General features: G+C 45.6%; 1 protein-coding gene across 1 annotated transcript; it reads right to left on the bottom strand.

Annotated features, from left to right (window-relative positions):
- Nucleotides 1-3,265: 3,265 nt before the first annotated feature.
- Nucleotides 3,266-20,687, bottom strand: LOC140352315 (protein LEG1 homolog). The gene is made up of 8 exons (XM_072437774.1): nt 20,361-20,687; nt 20,103-20,195; nt 16,915-16,988; nt 16,361-16,465; nt 15,869-15,987; nt 9,709-9,850; nt 9,020-9,116; nt 3,266-3,478 (listed from the first exon to the last, which is right to left on the bottom strand). Exons 1-8 carry the CDS (start codon nt 20,653-20,655, stop codon nt 3,324-3,326), a joined length of 1,080 nt encoding a protein of 359 aa, XP_072293875.1. The 5' UTR covers nt 20,656-20,687; the 3' UTR covers nt 3,266-3,323.
- Between the last annotated feature and the right edge of the window lie 1,250 nt (nt 20,688-21,937).

Genomic DNA, 21,937 nt, shown 5'->3' with positions numbered 1-21,937 from the left:
ACTGGCAGACCGGGGTGGTGGTCCCTCTGTTTAAGAAGGGGGACCGGAGGGTGTGTTCCAACTACAGAGGGATCACACTCCCGGGTAAGGTCTATTCCAAGGTACTGGAGAGGAGAATCCGACCGATAGTCGAACCTCGGATTCAGAAGGAGCAGAGTGGTTTTCGTCCCGGTCGTGGAACACTGGACCAGCTCTATACCCTCCATCGGGTGCTCGAGGGCTCATGGGAGTTTGCCCAACCAGTCCACATGTGCTTTGTGGATCTGGAGAAGGCTTTCGACCGTGTCCCTCGGGGTGTCCTTTGGGGGGTGCTCCGGGAGTACAGGGTCCGGGGCCCTTTGCGGTCCCTGTATGACCGGAGCAGGAGCTGTGTTCGCATTGCCGGCAGTAAGTCAGACCTGTTCCCAGTGCATGTTGGACTCCGCCCGGGCTGCCCTTTGTCACCGGTTCTGTTCATAATCTTTATGGACAGAATTTCTAGGCGCAGTCAGGGGTCGGAGGGTGTCCGGTTTGGGGTCCACAGAATTCCATCTCTGCTGTTTGCAGACGATGTTGTCCTTATGGTTCCATCAAACCCGGACCTGCAACATTCACTGGGACGGTTTGCAGCCGAGTGTGAAGCGGCTGGGATGAGAATCAGCACCTCCAAATCCGAGGCCATGGTTCTCGACCGGAAAAAGGTGGCTTGCCCTCTCCAGGTGGGTGGGGAGTCCTTGCCCTCTCCAGGTGGGTGGGGTGTCCTTGCCCCAAGTGGAGGAGTTCAAGTATCTCGGGGTCTTGTTCACGAGTGAGGGAAGGATGGAGCGTGAGATCGACAGGCGGATCGGTGCAGCGGCTGCAGTGAAGCAGTCGCTGCATCGGACCGTTGTGGTGAAGAGGGAGCTGAGCCGAAAGGCAAAGTTCTCTATTTACCGGTCGGTCTACGTTCCTACCCTCACCTATGGTCATGAGCTCTGGGTAGTGACCGAAAGAACAAGAATACAAGCGGTCGAAATGAGTTTCCTCCGCCGTGTGGCTGGGCGCTCCCTTAGAGATAAGGTGAGGAGCTCGGCCACACGGGGGGAGCTCGGAGTAGAGCCGCTGCTCCTCCATGTCGAGAGGAGCCAGCTGAGGTGGCTCGGGCATCTGTTCCGGATGCCTCCTGGGCGCCTCCCTCGGGAGGTGTTTCAGGCATGTCCCACCGGGAAGAGGCCCCGGGAAAGACCCAGGACACGCTAGAGAGACTATGTCTCTCGGCTGGCCTGGGAACGCCTCGGGATCCCCCCGGAGGAGTTAGAGGAAGTGTCTGGGGAGTAGGAAGTCTGGGAGTCCCTGCTCAGACTGCTGCCCCCGTGACCCGGCCCCGGATAAAGTGGCAGAAGATGGATGGATGGATGGATACTCTTTATAATACTCTTAATACTCTTTATAATACTCTTTAATACTCTTTATAATACTCTTAATACTCTTTATAATACTCTTTAATACTCTTTATAATACTCTTTAATACTCTTTATAATACTCTTAATACTCTTTATAATACTCTTTATAATACTCTTTATAATACTCTTAATACTCTTTATAATACTCTTTATAATACTCTTTAATACTCTTTAATACTCTTTAATACTCTTTATAATACTCTTTATAATACTCTTAATACTCTTTATAATACTCTTAATACTCTTTATAATACTCTTTATAATACTCTTTAATACTCTTTATAATACTCTTTAATACTCTTTATAATACTCTTTATAATACTCTTTATAATACTCTTAATACTCTTTATAATACTCTTTATAATACTCTTTATAATACTCTTTAATACTCTTTAATACTCTTTAATACTCTTTATAATACTCTTTATAATACTCTTTAATACTCTTTATAATACTCTTAATACTCTTTATAATACTCTTAATACTCTTTATAATACTCTTTAATACTCTTTAATACTCTTTATAATACTCTTTAATACTCTTTATAATACTCTTAATACCCTTTATAATACTCTTTATAATACTCTTTAATACTCTTTATAATACTCTTTAATACTCTTTATAATACTCTTAATACTCTTTATAATACTCTTTATAATACTCTTTAATACTCTTTATAATACTCTTTAATACTCTTTATAATACTCTTTATAATACTCTTTATAATACTCTTAATACTCTTTATAATACTCTTTATAATACTCTTTATAATACTCTTTAATACTCTTTAATACTCTTTAATACTCTTTATAATACTCTTTATAATACTCTTTAATACTCTTTAATACTCTTTAATACTCTTTATAATACTCTTTATAATACTCTTAATACTCTTTATAATACTCTTAATACCCTTTATAATACTCTTTATAATACTCTTTATAATACTCTTTATAATACTCTTTAATACTCTTTATAATACTCTTTATAATACTCTTAATACCCTTTATAATACTCTTTATAATACTCTTTATAATACTCTTTATAATACTCTTTAATACTCTTTATAATACTCTTTAATACTCTTTATAATACTCTTTAATACTCTTTATAATACTCTTTATAATACTCTTTATAATACTCTTAATACTCTTTATAATACTCTTTATAATACTCTTTAATACTCTTTAATACTCTTTAATACTCTTTATAATACTCTTTATAATACTCTTAATACTCTTTATAATACTTGTAATAAAGTTACATAAAAACCTTCAAATTAAAACACATTTACTTTGAGAGATTAAAAATATGTTTATTGAAGAATTCAGGCCGTTTAAAAACACATGACCACCAGAGGGCGCCACAGTGTTCAAACAAGCATCAAACTGTCTTTGTCTTTGACCTGGTTTAGTCCAAGTTTAGTCCAAGTTTAGTCCTGAAATGTAAACAAACTGCAGTAATGAAATGAAAACAGGTCCAGTCCTAGAACCTGGTCCAGTCCTGGTCCAGTCCTAGAACCTGGTCCAGTCCTGGTCCAATCCTAGAACCTGGCACAGATCTAGTTTGGTCCGGGTTCTAGGACCAGTTATTATTTTATCTTCCGTCTGCGTCCTAAACCCCCTTGAGAGGGAAGGAGGCGAGGACGGAGAGTTGAGACCCAACCCTGGACAAGTCCTTGTGGTCCTGGTCCAGTCTCTGTTCAGTCCTGGTTGAGTCCAGTCCCGGTCCAGTCCCTGGAGCCACAGCTGGTGGAGAAAATGATGGAAACGACCTTGTTCCTGATTCAGTTACGTTTTTGTCCTGGTCAAGTCCTTGTCTTTTCCTCGTTTTGTCCTGGTCCTGGTCCTGGTCCCGGTCCCGGTCCTGGTCCCGGTCCCGGTCCTGGTCCCGGTCCCGGTCCTAGGAGCAGCTGGTTGCCATGGTGGTGACGATGGAGAGGAAGCTGCTGGTGGCGTATTCGGGGTTGAACAGAAGCTGCTTCAGCATCTCCCGACCGCTTTCTCGAGTCGCTACTGAACACATGGCCCTGCGCCACATGTTCGCCAGAGTGCCCCCTGCAGGACAACACACGTAATTACACATGGAAGAGTTCCCCCTGCAGGACAACACACGTAATTACACATGGAAGAGTTCCCCCTGCAGGACAACACACGTAATTACACATGGAAGAGTTCCCCCTGCAGGACAACACACGTAATTACACATGGAAGAGTTCCCCCTGCAGGACAACACACGTAATTACACATGGAAGAGTTCCCCCTGCAGGACAACACACGTAATTACACATGGAAGAGCTCCCCCTGCAGGACAACACACGTAATTACACATGGAAGAGCGCCCCCTGCAGGAAAACACACGTAATTACACATGGAAGAGCGCCCCCTGCAGGACAACACACGTAATTACACATGGAAGAGTTCCCCCTGCAGGACAACACACGTAATTACACATGGAAGAGTTCCCCCTGCAGGACAACACACGTAATTACACATGGAAGAGTTCCCCCTGCAGGACAACACACGTAATTACACATGGAAGAACTGCCCCCTGCAGGACAACACACGTAATTACACATGGAAGAGTGCCCCCTGCAGGACAACACACGTAATTACACATTGAATAGCGCCCCCTGCAGGACAACACACGTAATTACACATGGAAGAGCGCCCCCTGCAGGACAACACACGTAATTACACATGGAAGAGTTCCCCCTGCAGGACAACACACGTAATTACACATGGAAGAGTTCCCCCTGCAGGACAACACACGTAATTACACATGGAAGAGTTCCCCCTGCAGGACAACACACGTAATTACACATGGAAGAACTGCCCCCTGCAGGACAACACATGTAATTACACATGGAAGAGTTCCCCCTGCAGGACAACACACGTAATTACACATGGAAGAGCGCCCCCTGCAGGACAACACATGTAATTACACATGGAAGAGTTCCCCCTGCAGGACAACACACGTAATTACACATGGAAGAGCGCCCCCTGCAGGACAACACATGTAATTACACATGGAAGAGTTCCCCCTGCAGGACAACACACGTAATTACACATGGAAGAGTTCCCCCTGCAGGACAACACACGTAATTACACATGGAAGAACTGCCCCCTGCAGGACAACACACGTAATTACACATGGAAGAGTTCCCCCTGCAGGACAACACACGTAATTACACATGGAAGAGTGCCCCCTGCAGGACAACACACGTAATTACACATGGAAGAACTGCCCCCTGCAGGACAACACACGTAATTACACATGGAAGAGCGCCCCCTGCAGGACAACACACGTAATTACACATGGAAGAGTTCCCCCTGCAGGACAACACACGTAATTACACATGGAAGAGTTTCCCCTGCAGGACAACACACGTAATTACATATGGAAGAGTTCCCCCTGCAGGACAACACACGTAATTACACATGGAAGAACTGCCCCCTGCAGGACAACACACGTAATTACACATGGAAGTAATTACGTGTGTTTACGTCATAAGGCGCTGGTACAGCTGGCAGCCCGGTGTAAACGCTCTCTCTTCTTTCTCACACTTATTGTGCTTTATCTCCTATATTTTGTAAATATAGTTAGTATATTTTTTCTATTTTACTGTACGATAGGGACACGCGCTGGAATAGTTTTTTAATTCAACTGTTTTTGACTTTTTTCGGCTGGATTTGAGCGTTTTTCGTTGCGTTCGTTGTGTTGTTGTGACGTGAGCTAGCTCCGAGCGAGCCCACCAGCCCCCCCCCCCGCGCCCTCCGGCCGCGCTAAAGTACGGCGTGTCGTCGGTACACGTTTATATACACGTTTATATGAAAGAGGAACTTCACGAACGATCGGGACACGCACTGGAATCGCTTTAAATTAACTTGTTTTGACTTATTCGGCTGGATTGAGTGTTTTCGTCGTGTCGTGGCGATGTGTCTTGGCTCTGAGTCCCCCGGCTCCGGCCCCGCCCCCCGGCTCCGGCCCCGCCCCCCGGGGCTCCGGCCCCGCCCCCCGGCTCCGGCGCCGTACCGCGTTTACACAAAGGAGGAACTCATGAAACTGCGGAGAACTGTCGTCTTACCCGGAGATCGTCACGTTATCCCGTCGCAATACTGACCTAACCTAATACTGATGTGCAATTCTGTCATATGTGCAATTGCTGTTGGAATTCATGTGCAATTCATGTGCTGTCGTGACACATATTCATGTGCAATTACCGTCGGGATCACATGCAATGGTATTTATTTATTTATTTATTTGTCTATGGGAGTTTTTATTTATTTATAGGAGATCTTCTACTGAAAGTGTTTTTCAGACTTCCTATAAGTGATCTGTTCTTCTGTATCTGCCTCTGTATCTACCTGCGTTGCACCAATGAAATTTCCCCATGTGGGACAATAAAGGAATATCTTATCTTAAGAGCGCCCCCTGCAGGACAACACACGTAATTACACATGGAAGAGTGCCCCCTGCAGGACAACACACGTAATTACACATTGAATAGCGCCCCCTGCAGGACAACACACGTAATTACACATTGAATAGCGCCCCCTGCAGGACAACACACGTAATTACACATGGAAGAACTGCCCCCTGAGGACAACACACGTAATTACACATGGAAGAGTTCCCCCTGCAGGACAACACACGTAATTACACATGGAAGAGCGCCCCCTGCAGGACAACACACGTAATTACACATGGAAGAGTTCCCCCTGCAGGACAACACACGTAATTACACATGGAAGAACTGCCCCCTGCAGGACAACACACGTAATTACACATGGAAGAGTTCCCCCTGCAGGACAACACACGTAATTACACATGGAAGAGTTCCCCCTGCAGGACAACACACGTAATTACACATGGAAGAGTTCCCCCTGCAGGACAACACACGTAATTACACATGGAAGAGTTCCCCCTGCAGGACAACACACGTAATTACACATGGAAGAACTGCCCCCTGCAGGACAACACACGTAATTACACATGGAAGAGTTCCCCCTGCAGGACAACACACGTAATTACACATGGAAGAGTGCCCCCTGCAGGACAACACACGTAATTACACATTGAATAGCGCCCCCTGCAGGACAACACACGTAATTACACATGGAAGAACTGCCCCCTGCAGGACAACACACGTAATTACACATGGAAGAGTTCCCCCTGCAGGACAACACACGTAATTACACATGGAATAGTGCCCCCTGCAGGACAACACACGTAATTACACATGGAAGAGTTCCCACTGCAGGACAACACACGTAATTACACATGGAAGAGCGCCCCCTGCAGGACAACACACGTAATTACACATGGAAGAGCGCCCCCTGCAGGACAACACACGTAATTACACATGGAAGAGTTCCCCTTGCAGGACAACACACGTAATTACACATGGAAGAGTTCCCCCTGCAGGACAAAACACGTAATTACACATGGAAGAGTTCCCCCTGCAGGACAACACACGTAATTACACATGGAAGAACTGCCCCCTGCAGGACAACACACGTAATTACACATGGAAGAGTTCCCCCTGCAGGACAACACACGTAATTACACATGGAATAGTGCCCCCTGCAGGACAACACACGTAATTACACATGGAAGAGCGCCCCCTGCAGGACAACACACGTAATTACACATGGAAGAGTTCCCCTTGCAGGACAACACACGTAATTACACATGGAAGAGTTCCCCCTGCAGGACAACACACGTAATTACACATGGAAGAGTTCCCCCTGCAGGACAACACACGTAATTACACATGGAAGAACTGCCCCCTGCAGGACAACACACGTAATTACACATGGAAGAGTTCCCCCTGCAGGACAACACACGTAATTACACATGGAATAGTGCCCCCTGCAGGACAACACACGTAATTACACATGGAAGAGCGCCCCCTGCAGGACAACACACGTAATTACACATGGAAGAGTTCCCCTTGCAGGACAACACACGTAATTACACATGGAAGAGTTCCCCCTGCAGGACAAAACACGTAATTACACATGGAAGAGTGCCCCCTGAGGACAACACACGTAATTACACATGGAAGAGTTCCCCCTGCAGGACAAAACACGTAATTACACATGGAAGAGTTCCCCCTGCAGGACAACACACGTAATTACACATGGAAGAACTGCCCCCTGCAGGACAACACACGTAATTACACATGGAAGAACTGCCCCCTGCAGGACAACACACGTAATTACACATGGAAGAGTTCCCCCTGCAGGACAACACACGTAATTACACATGGAAGAGTTCCCCCTGCAGGACAACACACGTAATTACACATGGAAGAGTTCCCCCTGCAGGACAACACACGTAATTACACATGGAAGAGTTCCCCCTGCAGGACAACACACGTAATTACACATGGAAGAGCGCCCCCTGCAGGACAACACACGTAATTACACATGGAAGAGCGCCCCCTGCAGGAAAACACACGTAATTACACATGGAAGAGCGCCCCCTGCAGGACAACACACGTAATTACACATGGAAGAGTTCCCCCTGCAGGACAACACACGTAATTACACATGGAAGAGTTCCCCCTGCAGGACAACACACGTAATTACACATGGAAGAGTGCCCCCTGAGGACAACACACGTAATTACACATGGAAGAACTGCCCCCTGCAGGACAACACATGTAATTACACATGGAAGAGTTCCCCCTGCAGGACAACACACGTAATTACACATGGAAGAGCGCCCCCTGCAGGACAACACACGTAATTACACATGGAAGAGCGCCCCCTGCAGGACAACACACGTAATTGCACATGGAAGAGCGCCCCCTGCAGGACAACACATGTAATTACACATCGAAGAACTGCACCCTGCATAATAAATCAAATCATATCAAACACAACGTGTGCACAAACGTTTGATACCATTTTGGGGTCGCTATGGGGGGGCGGGGCAAGAGGGGGAGGGGTCAACTTCACACTTAGGCCAATGAATAATCAACATTTCAAAAGCGGAGCGTGCACAAACGTTTGACACCGTTTCGGGAACGATCGGACACTACGTAGACTTTTTATCGAAAGATATAACACTTGTTTTAAGTTGTTGTTGTTTGAATCGCTACGGCAACGGTCCTCATCTCTAATCATCAAGTAAAACTTTGATCCTCGATACTTGAAGACGCAGCTGTACATAACCATACATTATAAATACACACTTCAAAATTATAATTAGCGAAGAAAGACATAATTTACATATTAAGCAGAGACAAAATTGACTTAAATTGTAAGTTTTTCGTCATGTCATGTTTTTTTTTTTAAAGAAATAAAGAATTGTACATGTATTTGGGACATTTCAATATGAAAAATGTCCCGGCTCATTTTGAATCCGACACAAAAACATTTACAAAGCGGATTTCAAACGTCTTACTTCGTCTCTGAGTGAACTAAAGCCGACTGAAAAAGTGTCTAAAAAAATTACACATTTCGCCTCATTTTTCAGACTTCAAACGTTAATAAATCCGGCTCTGAATCAGACAACAAGGAACTCTTCTGCTGAGCGTGTAAAAGATGTGATGATAATTATGAGGAAGGAGCTGCACGTGGACTGACCCAGGAAGCTGTCCACGCTCTTCATCCAGGAGAAGATGTAGAGGGAGTGGTTCTCCTCGGCGGTCAGGTCGGGGATGTTCGGGGGGCTGTCGTCGTCCTGCGCAACAACAACAGAATCCACTCACCACAAGTACAACCTCTGCGTTACCATGGAAACCAGCTCAGATATACAGTATGTACACGTTCTTCTGCACCGATTCATCACATTCACTCAGGTTTTACTGAGGTGGGCCGTATTTATTTAGTTATTTATGTATATATGTTTTTATTCATGCTGAGCCCCATAAAATAAATACAGTTAATTAATTAAATAAAAATAATGTATTTAATGTATTTAATTTATTTAATTTATTTAATATTAAATACAATAAATATAAATAAAAAATAAACAGATTAAATAAAAGAAAATAAGTATTATCTTATATTGTATGTTCTCTTTTTGTGGTATATCCTGATTTTGCAAACTTTTTATCCCGTTTCTCCCAAATACCTTTTTACTCTCGAGTCAATTCTTAGACCGATACTTTTTCACATCGACTTGAGGAAAAGTATTCTGAAGTAACAGTAACTGACAATATTTGTACAATCGTACTCGCCTGCGCTCATGCCGTGGCACGTCACTTCTGCCACTGACACTTAAATATAAAGACGAGTAAAGTGGCTGCGTCTGTGTTTGACCTTGGACTAACCTTGAGGATGCGCCCGGGCAGAGGGGACATGAACTGCGACGCCAGCTCCAAACTGGACTGGAAGTTAGCGGCGGCGACGTACTCTCCGGCGTTCAGCCAGCTCTGAGCGAACGTCCTCTCCATGCCGGAGTACGAGTTCAACCTGCAAAAGATCAAACGTTCGGGACCATAAAGTGACACCAAAACAGACGGAAATGGACCGAGCGAGATGAAAATGAGGTTTGAAGTTCGGTTCAAAGGTGGAAAAAGGGACAAATTACATCCTTTTTTCTCGTGTCCAAAGAGTAAGATTAAATTGTATGGGTAAATAATTAAATAGAATAAAAATGTATTCATTTTGGCTTGTAATGCAGTTGTAATGATCATATTTTGGTTTGTACGGTTAAATTAAACATCCCGACTCGATTCTCGTGGTTTTTATGGACAAAACTAAAGAAATTCAGACAATTATACCGACAAACAAATCAATAAAATTGTTAATTCACTCCAAAAACATTAATATTCTGGTTCTTTTCTTCGTTGGAGTTGGAGAATGGAAAAATAACTGATTAACTGACAGAGAAGAACTTAATGCCAGTTTTTGTTTCATGTGAACCGGCTCGGTAAAACAGCACTGCAAATTCGGGTAAAAGTCCAAAAATGTACTCCATTACAAGTACTGCTGCCAAAACAGTACTTAACTAGAGGTTAAAAGTAACACGTCATATTTTGATGTGTGCTTTTTAACTTTTTTGGGGTAAATTTTGTATCCAAATGTCAAAAAAGGAAATGTTTTGAACTGAATTTTGTCATTTTATACTACATTTTTTAGAACAGAGCGAGAAGAACCCATGACAGAAACCAGCTCACAACGTTTCAGCTCTTTTTCAAAGGCAAGGCAAGGCAAGGCAAGTTTATTTGTAGAGCACATTTCATACACAAGGCAATTCAAAGTGCTTCACACAGCAGGAAAAATGCATTCAAATCACAAAGAAATTACAGAAATACAATTAAATTAATTAAATTAAAAATTATCAATCCAACTGATTTTCTAAACTAATAAAATCACAAACAAAAGAGAAGAGTGCAAAGAAAAAATCCTTTCAGTCATATGCGCAGCTAAACAAAACTGTTTTTAGCTTAGATTTGAACATTGTCAGAGTAGAAGCCTGTCTCACATCTTCAGGAAGACTGTTCCAGATTTTAGCTGCATAAAACTGAAACGCAGATTCCCCATGTTTTGTCCTGACTCTGGCACCAGCAGGAGGCCGGTCCCTGAGGTCCTCAGAGTCCGAGATGGTTCATATGGCACTAACATATCCAAGATGTACTTTGGTGCTAGGCCATGGAGAGACTTGTACACAAGCAGAGCTGCTTTAAAGTCTATTCTCTGAGCCACAGGAGCCAGTGCAGAGACCTGAGAACAGGACTAATGTGATCATACTTCCTGGTTCTAGTCAGGACCCGAGCAGCAGCGTTCTGGATGTACTGCAGCTGTTTTACAGCTCGTTTGGAGAGACCAGTGAGCAGGCCGTTACAGTAGTCTAATCTACTGGAGACAAACGCGTGGATAAGTCTCTCTAAATCTGATTTTGACAGTATATTTTTGATTTTGGCAATGTTTTTTAGATGGTAAAAAGCTAATGATGTTATTGATTTGACGTGGCTATTAAAGTTCAAGTCTGAGTCCATTATTACCCCCAGATTTCTAATTTGGTTTGTAGGTTTTAGAGCGAGACTCTGGAGGTGACCGCTAACACTTTCTCTTTGTTTCTGTGGGCCAAAAACGATTATTTCAGTCTTGTCTGAGTTCAGCTGGAGAAAGTTGTTTTGCATCCACAAACTGATCTGTTGGATGCAGTGACAGAGTGAATCTACTGGTCCATAGTCACCTGCCGATAGTGAAACATAGATCTGACTCGTCTGCATCATTGTGATAGGACACATTTTCACTGCGTATCAACTGACCCAACGGCAGCATGTAGCGGTTGAACAGAAGGGGACCCAGGACTGACCCTTGGGGCACTCCACAGGTCAGGGTCATGTGGTCTGAGACACAGCTACCAATTTCAACAAAGTACTTCCTGTCTTCCAGATAGGACCTTAACCAGTTTAGGGCAGTGCCAGTGATGCCCACCCAGTCCTCTAGTCTCTGTAAGAGGATCCCATGATCGACAGTGTCAAAAGCAGCACTCAGATCTAACAGAATTAAGACTGAGGCTTTGCCCGTGTCAGTGTTCAGGCGGATGTCATTTGTCACCTTGACAAGAGCAGTCTCAGTGCTGTGATGAGGTCTAAAACCTGACTGAAAAACATCAAATGAGTTGTTTATTAAGAGGAAATCTGTGAGCTGTTGGTAAACAACCTTTTCAAGGACTTTGCCCCAAAATGGTAGATTAGAGATGGGCCGGTAATGACTCAGTACTGCAGCATCAAGACTGCTCTTCTTTAGGAGAGGCTTTATGACCGCAGTTTTCAAAGACATTGGGAATGTTCCAGATTGAAGCGACATGTTAACTATGTGAGTGAGTGGTGCTAACAAACTGTTCAGCACAGACTTTAGAAATTTGGTGGGTAACACATCAAGGCAGCATGTAGATGAACTCAGACTGGTGATGATCTCATGGACAGTTTTGTCAGTTACTGGTGCAAAGTTAGTTAGCTCTAAGTGTCTTGGTGGTTTTAGGGTAATTTTTTGCATTGTGGGATTTATAGCATTTTTAATGCCCTGAACTTTGTCATTAAAGAATAATGCAAACTCATTACACTTGGATGTGGAAATGAGTTCTAACGGCAGCTGAGCTGGAGGGTTTGTTAATCTGTTTACTGTGGCAAACAGGACACGCGAGTTGTTACTGCAGCTTCCAATTATTTCAGAAAAATATCTTTCCCTAGTTCTACATAAGATTAGGTTTTACATGTTCAGCTTTTCTTTGTAAATCTCTTTTTGAACCTGGAGCTTTGACTTGCGCCATTTCCGTTCGGCCCTGCGGCACTCCCTTTTCTGTGCCCTGACCGAATCATCATTTCTCCACGGCGCCTTCTGCTTATTTTTAACCATTTTAGCCTTTATAGGGGCGATGGTGTCCAGAACATTCAAAACACTAGATGTAACAGAGTTCAACAAATCATTTACATTAGAACATGAGACATTTTCAAAGTTTATCATTTCCATAAACAGTGCACCTGTGCCATCACTTATGTGTCTCCTCTGAACAACTGCAGGACCAACCGGAGGTTGGGGAGAAACAGACAGGTCAAAGAAGACACAGAAATGATCAGACAGAGCAACATCGATCACATTAACATTTGAAATATTTACCCCCTTTGTAATTATGAGATCTAGAGTGTGTCCTTTGCTGTGGGTGGGGCCTCTCACATGCTGAGTAAGACTGAAGGTTTCAAGGACAGCATCAAGCTCTTTAGCGTTTCTGTCACAAATATTATCAACATGCACATTGAAATCACCTGTAATGACCAAACCATCAAAGTCTGTGCATATGACTGAGAGCATCTCAGTAAAATCATCAATAAAACTTTGGCAGTGCTGGGGAGGCTTGTATAAAACAATGAAGAGAATGGATGGAGACCGTTTTAGCTCCATTTTAAAGGATACATACTCAAATGATGAAAACACCCCAAAAGACAACCTGCGGGTAATTATTTCATCTCTAAAGACAGCACAGACTCCACCCCCTTTTTTGTTTTCTCGTGTTTCAGATTCAAACTTAAAGTTGGGTGGAGTAGATTCTATCAGAACTACATTTCCTGTGTTTTTGTCAAGCCATGTTTCAGTTAAAAACATAAAATCAAGATTATAAGAAGAAATAAAATTATTAATTAAGAGAGATTTGTTACATAAGAATCTGACATTTAGCACAGCAAGTTTCAGACTAGTTTCAGTGAGACTGGGCTTTATCTTTTCACAGGGAATATGAATCACATTTCTCAGATTGGGCCTGACTCGCATTTTGTTTTTCCATCTGTGTGATGATGTGACTACAGAAATAGCACTAGGGGGGGCTCTTTTTACATAGGGCCCCGGGTTGGTTTGATTTTTAATGTGACAATAAGTCCCGGCAACGCTGAGACCCAGTGCATCCTAGCTATGGGAGATACCAGGTGAAAGGCGAGGTTGGATGGGTGGTGGGGCTTTTGTAGCCAAGCAGAGTTTGGGACCAGGTGAGAGGCGAGGGGGGATGGGTGGTGGGGCTTTTGTTGGTGTAGTCGGCTTGTGCAGGGAAGACATAGCCCTTGCTATATTGGGCGTGAGTGGAGCCATCTTAATGCCTGATTTGATCAGACTTTCAAAATGGCTGGGAAGGCCCATGGGTGAGAGTGGAGATGAGAAGGAGAATGATGAATCTTTAGTGGGAGTAGATGTTGCAGGGGGAACCCAGGGCTGGTGTGAAGGCAGGGGCGATGACAGGGATGTTGTTTGGCTTGTCACAGATGGGTCCAAGGCCTTTGAAGATTGTTCCTTTGCTGGAGGCGGTGGAGGTGAATGCGGAGCAGCTGGAGCTGAATCCTTTGCTGGTGGTGGTGGAGCAGCTGCTGATGAATCCTTTGGTGGAGGCTGAGGTTGTGGTGCTTTTGATGTTGAAACATTGGCTCGGTCTCTGGCTGATGGAGCAGGAATTCTTCTCTCATTCCTCTCTTCTCTAACTATCTGCTCAGGACCCTGTCCAGGCCCAGTCCAATGCCTCAGAGCGTGGAGCAGGTTCTCTGTCAGCACCCTCACTCCACCTCTGCATAGGTGGGGGCCATTTCTCTTAAACATGTCCTCTCGTTTCCAGAATAGATAGAAGTTCTCAATGTAGTGTAGTCCTCTCGGGGAACACTCTTTGGACAGCCATGTGTTCAGCTGAAGAAGCCGGCTAAACTTGTTTATCCTCCTGTCGATGTTTGGAAGAGGTCCACTTATGAATGTTTTGATTTCCATTTTATCAAGCACGTCGAATAACTTCAAGAAGTCTTTTTTCAAAACTTCAGTCTGTTCCCGCCGCATGTCCACTGCACCCACGTGCACAATCAGCTGTTTAGCTCCTCCATGCTTAGCCATAATATTTGGAAGGAGTTTTCAAACACGTTCCAAGCTGTGGGAGCAGCTTAAAGTGCCCTGACAGGGTTTTACGATGTTCTAATTCTGACTTTATTTGCTGTATTTGCTGTCGTACATTTAAACGATCGTTTTACACTGATCGAGCAGGTATTTGTGGAGAAAACGTTGAAAAATCTATAGAAAATGACAGGAAGTGACATCACACCAGGGACACTCATACAGGAAGTGACATCACACCAGGGACACTCGTACAGGAAGTGACATCACACCAGGGACACTCATACAGGAAGTGACATCACACCAGGGACACTAGTACAGGAAGTGACATCACACCAGGCACACTTTTACAGGAAGTGACATCACACCAGGGACACTCATACAGGAAGTGACATCACACCAGGGACACCCATACAGGAAGTGACATCACACCAGGGACACTCACACAGGAAGTGACATCACACCAGGGACACTCATACAGGAAGTGACATCACACCAGGGACACTCATACAGGAAGTGACATCACACCAGGGACACTCAGACAGGAAGTGACATCACACCAGGGACACTCACACAGGAAGTGACATCACATCAGGGACACTAGTACAGGAAGTGACATCACACCAGGCACACTTTTACAGGAAGTGACATCACACCAGGGACACTCATACAGGAAGTGACATCACACCAGGGACACTCATACAGGAAGTGACATCACACCAGGGACACTCATACAGGAAGTGACATCACACCAGGGACACTCACACAGGAAGTGACATCACACCAGGGATACTTAACTAGAAGTATAAAGTAACACGTCATTTTAACGCGATTTTAGGTCAATTTTGTATCCAAATGTCAAAAAATGACAGTTTTAACTGAATGTAGTCTTTTTATACAACATTTTGCGCGTTCTCTGAGTTTTGAGCGATAGAAGCAGATGCGGCCGTCGGACAAGAACTCGTTTGAAAATCGACTCAAAGAACGTCCTCGATTTCGCTAACGTGAGTCTGTGCGACGAGCTGGTTTCCACGGCGTGTAGCGTAAATGAGCGCTGCGAATCGCCGCGCTCGTTTACGCTTGACGCCGTGGAAACCAGCCGTTAACCGTGGCCTGTCGTACTTGTCCTGGCAGGCGGACGAGGCGGCGGTGGAGGACGTCTGAGCTTTCCAGTACAGGCCCAAAATGGCGTCTTTCTTCTCGTTCTCGGGCAGCGGCGAAGTGGTCGAGTCCTTCAGGCCCTGGGACACAACCAAGAGCATACTCAGTGTAATTAAAGGTGCTTTGAATTAGATGAGTTTTGGCCCAGTGGTTGCTGGGTAATTTCCTACTGTGATGTCATCAATTGCAAACAGGAAGTTAAATTATAAACCTAAGAAATTAGCTATTCTGGGATAACATTTTAGTATTTGTTCTTTTAGCAAAATAGAACATGAATGTATCTTAACTGCATTTTAGTTCAACGAGTCGTCCGACCTGTAGGGGGCGCTCTATCAGAGACAAATGATGGGCGCCACGAGCGCGCGGGAAGGACTCGGCCGCACACACAGTCAGCGCTGAACATCTAAACCGCATGAATCTGATCCAAAGTCCTGAGATCTAAAACAGACGTACCTGGAAAAACAAGTCCCAGTTTCCCATGGCGTCGGGATACGCCGCTTTGCAGGAGTCGTAGTTGGTGCAGTATCCCTCCGCTCCAGCGGGGGTCTGCATTTGAACCTGCGAAACAAGGACACGTTTTACACTTGAATCATGTCCAGTTTGTCTTTTTGAACGGACTAATGAGTAAAAACGGAACTAAAAGAGCAACTAAACTAATAAAGGAACAACTGAACTAACTGAAATGATAGTTGTACGTTTACACAGGCTAATTAAATGTTTAGTATTTCATTTAATCAACTTTAAGTCGATTGATTTGTATGATTTATAAATCACTTCAAATGTCGTCTACTCAAAATTGTTGTTAATTTTAAATCTCAAAAATGTCTTAACGGGGATTATTTTATCTGTTTTATTCAAATGAGTTTACTCCGACCTGTCAGAGTGGCTTTAAAGCTTCTCTGTGGAACATTCCCACCAGAAAAAACACAGCTTTAATTTGAAGAAAACTTGAACTAAGCTTCCTAAACCGTCCTGAACTCAAAATAGAAGAAAAACAAAATACGTACGGAAACTCCATCTCCCATGAAGCCTTGCTTCGCCGCCGACAGGAAGGGCAGGGCGGAGCTGAAGTAGTTCACACCTGGAGGAGGAAGTGGCACGTTTAGGCCGAGCCTACTTGAATCCACGCGACGCAAACAACGACGAGACGGACAGAAACCGAAGCGGCAATCGCGCGGCACAAAACCGATCGTCGGGTCGCGAGTCACGTGGTTTGTATGCAGCGTCCAATCGGAGGGCAGTTCTGCTCCACGCCCTTTTAGAGGCGGTCCCGAATCGCATCCCCTCGGAAACCAGGGAGTGACCAACAAACCAGCGACCAACAAATGAGCGACCGACAAACGAGCGACCGACAAATGAGCGACGAACAAACGAGCAACCGACAAACGAGCGACCGACAAACGAGCGACCGGCAAACGAGCGACCAGCAAACGAGGGACCGACAAACGAGGGACCAACAAACGGGCGACCAACAAACGAGCGACCAACAAACGAGCGACCAACAAAGGAACGACCCACAAACGAGCAACCGACAAACGGGCGAATGACCCACAAACAAGCAACCAGCAAACGGGCGACCGACAAACGAGCGACCAAAAAAGGAACGACCCACAAACGAGCAACCGACAAACGGGCGAACGACCCACAAACGAGCAACCGACAAACGGGCGAATGACCCACAAACAAGCAACCAGCAAACGGGCGACCGACAAACGAGCGACCAACAAACAGGCGGCCAACAAACGGGCGACTAACAATCAAGTGACCGACAAACAAGGGACCGACAAACGAGCGACCAACAAAGGAACCACCCACAAACGAGCGACCGATAAACGGGGGAATGACAAACGGGCGAACGACAAACGGGGGACCAGCAAACGGGCGACCGACAAACGAGCGACCGACAAACGAGCGACCAACAAAGGAACGACCCACAAACAAGCAACCGACAAACGGGCGAACGACCCACAAACGAGCAACCGACAAACGGGCGAATGACCCACAAACAAGCAACCAGCAAACGGGCGACCCACAAACGAGCGACCAACAAACAGGCGGCCAACAAACGGGCGACTAACAATCAAGTGACCGACAAACAAGAGACCGACAAACGAGCGACCAACAAAGGAACCACCCACAAACGAGCGACCGATAAACGGGCGAACGACAAACGGGGGACCAGCAAACGGGCGACCAACTAACGTGCGACCAACAAAGGAGCGACCCACAAAGGAGCGACCCACAAAGGAGCGACCCACAAACGCAGTGGCGGGCTGTGGGTCTGGGGCTTGGGCCTTCAGTGAGGTCATACACAGTTCCACCCGAATAAATCCACCTCTTATTACCATCATATTACCATCATTATGATGCCATGGCTCTAGACGTTTAAACAGGCGTTGCTTTACCTTGTCCGCGCTCGTTCTTCGGTGTTCTGTGTGCCGTTCTCCGTGCCCTGCCGTTGTCCGCTCGTTCTCTGCGTTGTCCGTGCCTCGCGCGGGTGTTGTCAACGTGTTTTCAACGCGCCGCCTGTAACAGGCTTTGCAGCGTCGGCGTTGGACGACCTCTTCTTACAATGTCTAACTTTTCTTGAAAAGTTCGTCTTGAGAAAGGCATTATAATTATATCCTCGACCAAATCGATATATTGTCCTACTTCCGCCGTTGTGGGTTGAAAAACATCTTAGTAGTAAACGGATTAATGTGTCTGTCACATCCAGTTTCCTCCATCAGAGTTTCTGAGGTTCAGCATAGCCCCGCCCATAGGACCTGCCTCTCAATATTGGTGATCCAATCAAAAGACGTGCACGTGATGCACCTGCTCGCTGGCTCCTGAGCAACAGCAGCAGATGTACAAGAGCCAACTCTGAAGCTGATTGGTTGACACATCCTTTTCATTTCCATTCACTTTAAGCTACAAGCACCAGCTCTGTTGAGTCTGAAGGCCTCGGCAGATTTTAGATCCCTGACAACACATGAGGCTGAATATGATTGGATTAAAGATCAAACATAAAGACCAGCCTCCAAATCTCAACCTGGGGCAGAAGCAACAAGAGGAAAGACATGAAATGAAGAGTAAAACTCTTACTCAGGGGAATAATGTAATAAATATTTGTGGGGAAATATATATATATTTTTAAATCATATTCTGATTATGTTTAGACCAGCAGAGAAGGCCTTGCTGGTCCTGACGGCCCACCACTGCACAAACGTGCGACCAACAAAGGAGCGACCCACAAACGAGCGACCAACAAACGGGCGACCAACAAACAAGCGACCGACAAACGGGCGACCGACAAACGGGCGACAAGCAACGAGCGACCCACAAACAAACAAGCGACCAACAAACTGGCGACCAACATACGGGCGACCAACAAACGAGCGACTGACAAACGGGCGACCGACAAACAAACAAGCGACCAACAAACTGGCGACCAGCAACGAGTGACCCACAAACAAACAAGCGACCAACAAACTGGCGACCAACATACGGGCGACCAACAAACTGGCGACCAACATACGGGCGACCAACAAACTGGCGACCAACATACGGGCGACCAGCAACGAGCGACCCACAAACAAACAAGCGACCAACAAACGGGCGACTGACAAACGAGCGACTGACAAACGAGCGACCAACAAACGAATAAAAAGAGGAAAAAAGAAGTACATGTTCTTCGCAGGGAAATAGTGGGCGTTATCGTGTGTTTTGGGACCGCCCTAATGTTCATAAATAAATAAATGCTGGACTGAGATCAACGAGGCTCCCCAGACGCTTCAGTCTTCAACACAAAGACAGTACATTTGACGTTAAAACTGATGAAGATGACGACCAGCACTGGACTGGAACGACTCTGGACGTTCGCTGTTTGTACTTTTCTCATACCGTAAGAAAGAAAAAGAAAGAAAAGAATAACACGACTGAGAAACTGCTGAACAATAAAAAATATGATCTATAAATTAAATCTGGGGTGAAAATAAGCATTATCGTTTGTTCCGAGGATATTTGAGGGAGACACGTTCATGCACATTACAGCGTGTGAAGAATCTAATCATCATCTTCGTCATGATCTCAGCAGTGAAATGTAAACGTGTTGTTTATTTACAGCAGCGATGTGTCGGATGGTTCCAGAATGATCACACTGACGCTTTAGGCTCGTTGTGTTTGTGTCGTATGTCTGTCCCGGTGTTGTACTCACAGCCCCACCAGCTGCTGGGGGAGATGCACATGTCGGCCGTGTCTCCGCCCTGAGTCCCACACACGGTGCTTCCTGTGGGATCAGCCAGACGACCTGCAGAGGAGCGAGAGACAGACATGAGGCAAACAGTGACGCAGAATGGTGTTTGTGATCTTCATAAATCATCTGTGAGATGTTTCTAAGCATCTGCACTCCACAGTCCTGTGTCCTCTGAAGTCAGCTGGACTTAACCCAGTGCATGATGGGAGAAGTGTGCACCTGAGGAGAGCATCCATCCCAGCTGAAGCGGCAGGCCCCAGATGGGGCTCTGGTTGTCCCCGGGGCCCATGGTGGTCATGAAGGGGTCTGTGGAGGCGATGATGAGGCGGTAGAAGCTCATGCGGTGCAGGAAGTGCCAGGGGTCAGGGGTCAGCACTCCGTCCGTGATGGGTAAGTCCGTGAGCTGCCCTGTGGCGTGGGCCCACATGATGGGACCCCCGTTCTCCAGGATCACGCCTGCACTGCAGACGCAGGCGGCGGCGGCGAGCAGCAGGCATACGAGCAGGACACGCATTTTTCTGAGACCCAGGCCGAGTCCAGGACCGAGCTTAAGTACCTCAGCTCCCCAGACGCCTCCTCCTCGTCCTCCGCCTCTGTCCAGGTCAGGTGCTGTGACCTTTAGCCCCAGATAACTCTGTGTACTTTTGTTGGATACACAAGGCTACGAATCAATACAGAGAGAACAGATCTGCAGCGTCCTCAGAAAAGATCCATCTGACCCTCATCAAACCCCGTCACAAACCTGCTTTTGTGTGTGAAAACAGAAGTCTGGTGTTCAGGGGCTTAAAGATAGTGAATTTATTGATATAAATGAACAGACAGACACAATCCAATAGCGAGAGCAGAGATGGGACGGTTCCACGTGTGGATTACACAACACGGTTCACAGAGTCCAAACCTGAGGCCCCTGAAGCATCGGCTTCTGCTAAAACAACTCTGAACTTTTGTTTTATTGACACATGTTACGTTTACATGCAGAGGCGGAGGTACATTTACACAGTCAGAGTAATTCTATTCAATTCATTTTTTGTACCGTCCAAAATCACAACATCGGTTGTCTCTGAGGGCGACAGTGGAAAACGGATTAAACAATGTTCATATGGACTTGGCAATGTTCCAGTGTCCTCTGTCCTTAAACCCGCCTTCTGAGCCAGGAAACACTACCAAACCTCCTGTGAAAAAGTATAAACCTGGAGGAGTTCCAGAGTGAAAGAGAGATCAGACTCCTACAGACGCGAGGTAGACTCAGGAGGAGAACCAGCTCTTCAGGAGAACCAGTTCATCAGGAGGAGAACCAGCTCTTCAGGAGAACCAGTTCATCAGGAGGAGAACCAGCTCATCTGGAGAACCAGTTCATCAGGAGGAGAACCAGCTCTTCAGGAGAACCAGTTCATCAGGAGGAGAACCAGCTCATCTGGAGAACCAGTTCATCAGGAGAATCAGTTCTTCAGGAGGAGAACCAGTTCATCAGGAGGAGAACAAGTTCTTCAGGAGGAGAATCAGTTCTTCAGGAGGAGAACTAGTTCTTCAGGAGGAGAACCAGTTCCTCTTGCTCCTTCAAATATCATATCTGTTGGTGAGCACATTACTTGGACTTTCATTTATGAACCTTAACAATGATTATATCGACTGCTTGTCTGACCTGAACCTTTAACTTTTAACCTTTAACCTTAGGTTATCTACTACAGAATAGACTTTACAGCAGCTCTGCTCGTGCACACGTCTCAGACATGTTAGTGTCATATGAACCATCAGAGACTCAGAAGACCTCAGGAACCGGCCTCCTGCTGGTGCCA

The sequence above is a fragment of the Eucyclogobius newberryi genome, unplaced genomic scaffold (genome assembly GCF_026437365.1).
Source record: "Eucyclogobius newberryi isolate DKJ021-1_F unplaced genomic scaffold, fEucNew1.0.hap1 SCAF_1, whole genome shotgun sequence".
Lineage (NCBI taxonomy): Eukaryota > Metazoa > Chordata > Actinopteri > Gobiiformes > Gobiidae > Eucyclogobius > Eucyclogobius newberryi.
Note: the sequence above shows the minus strand (reverse complement) of the source record. Positions and strands in the feature narration are given on the sequence as shown.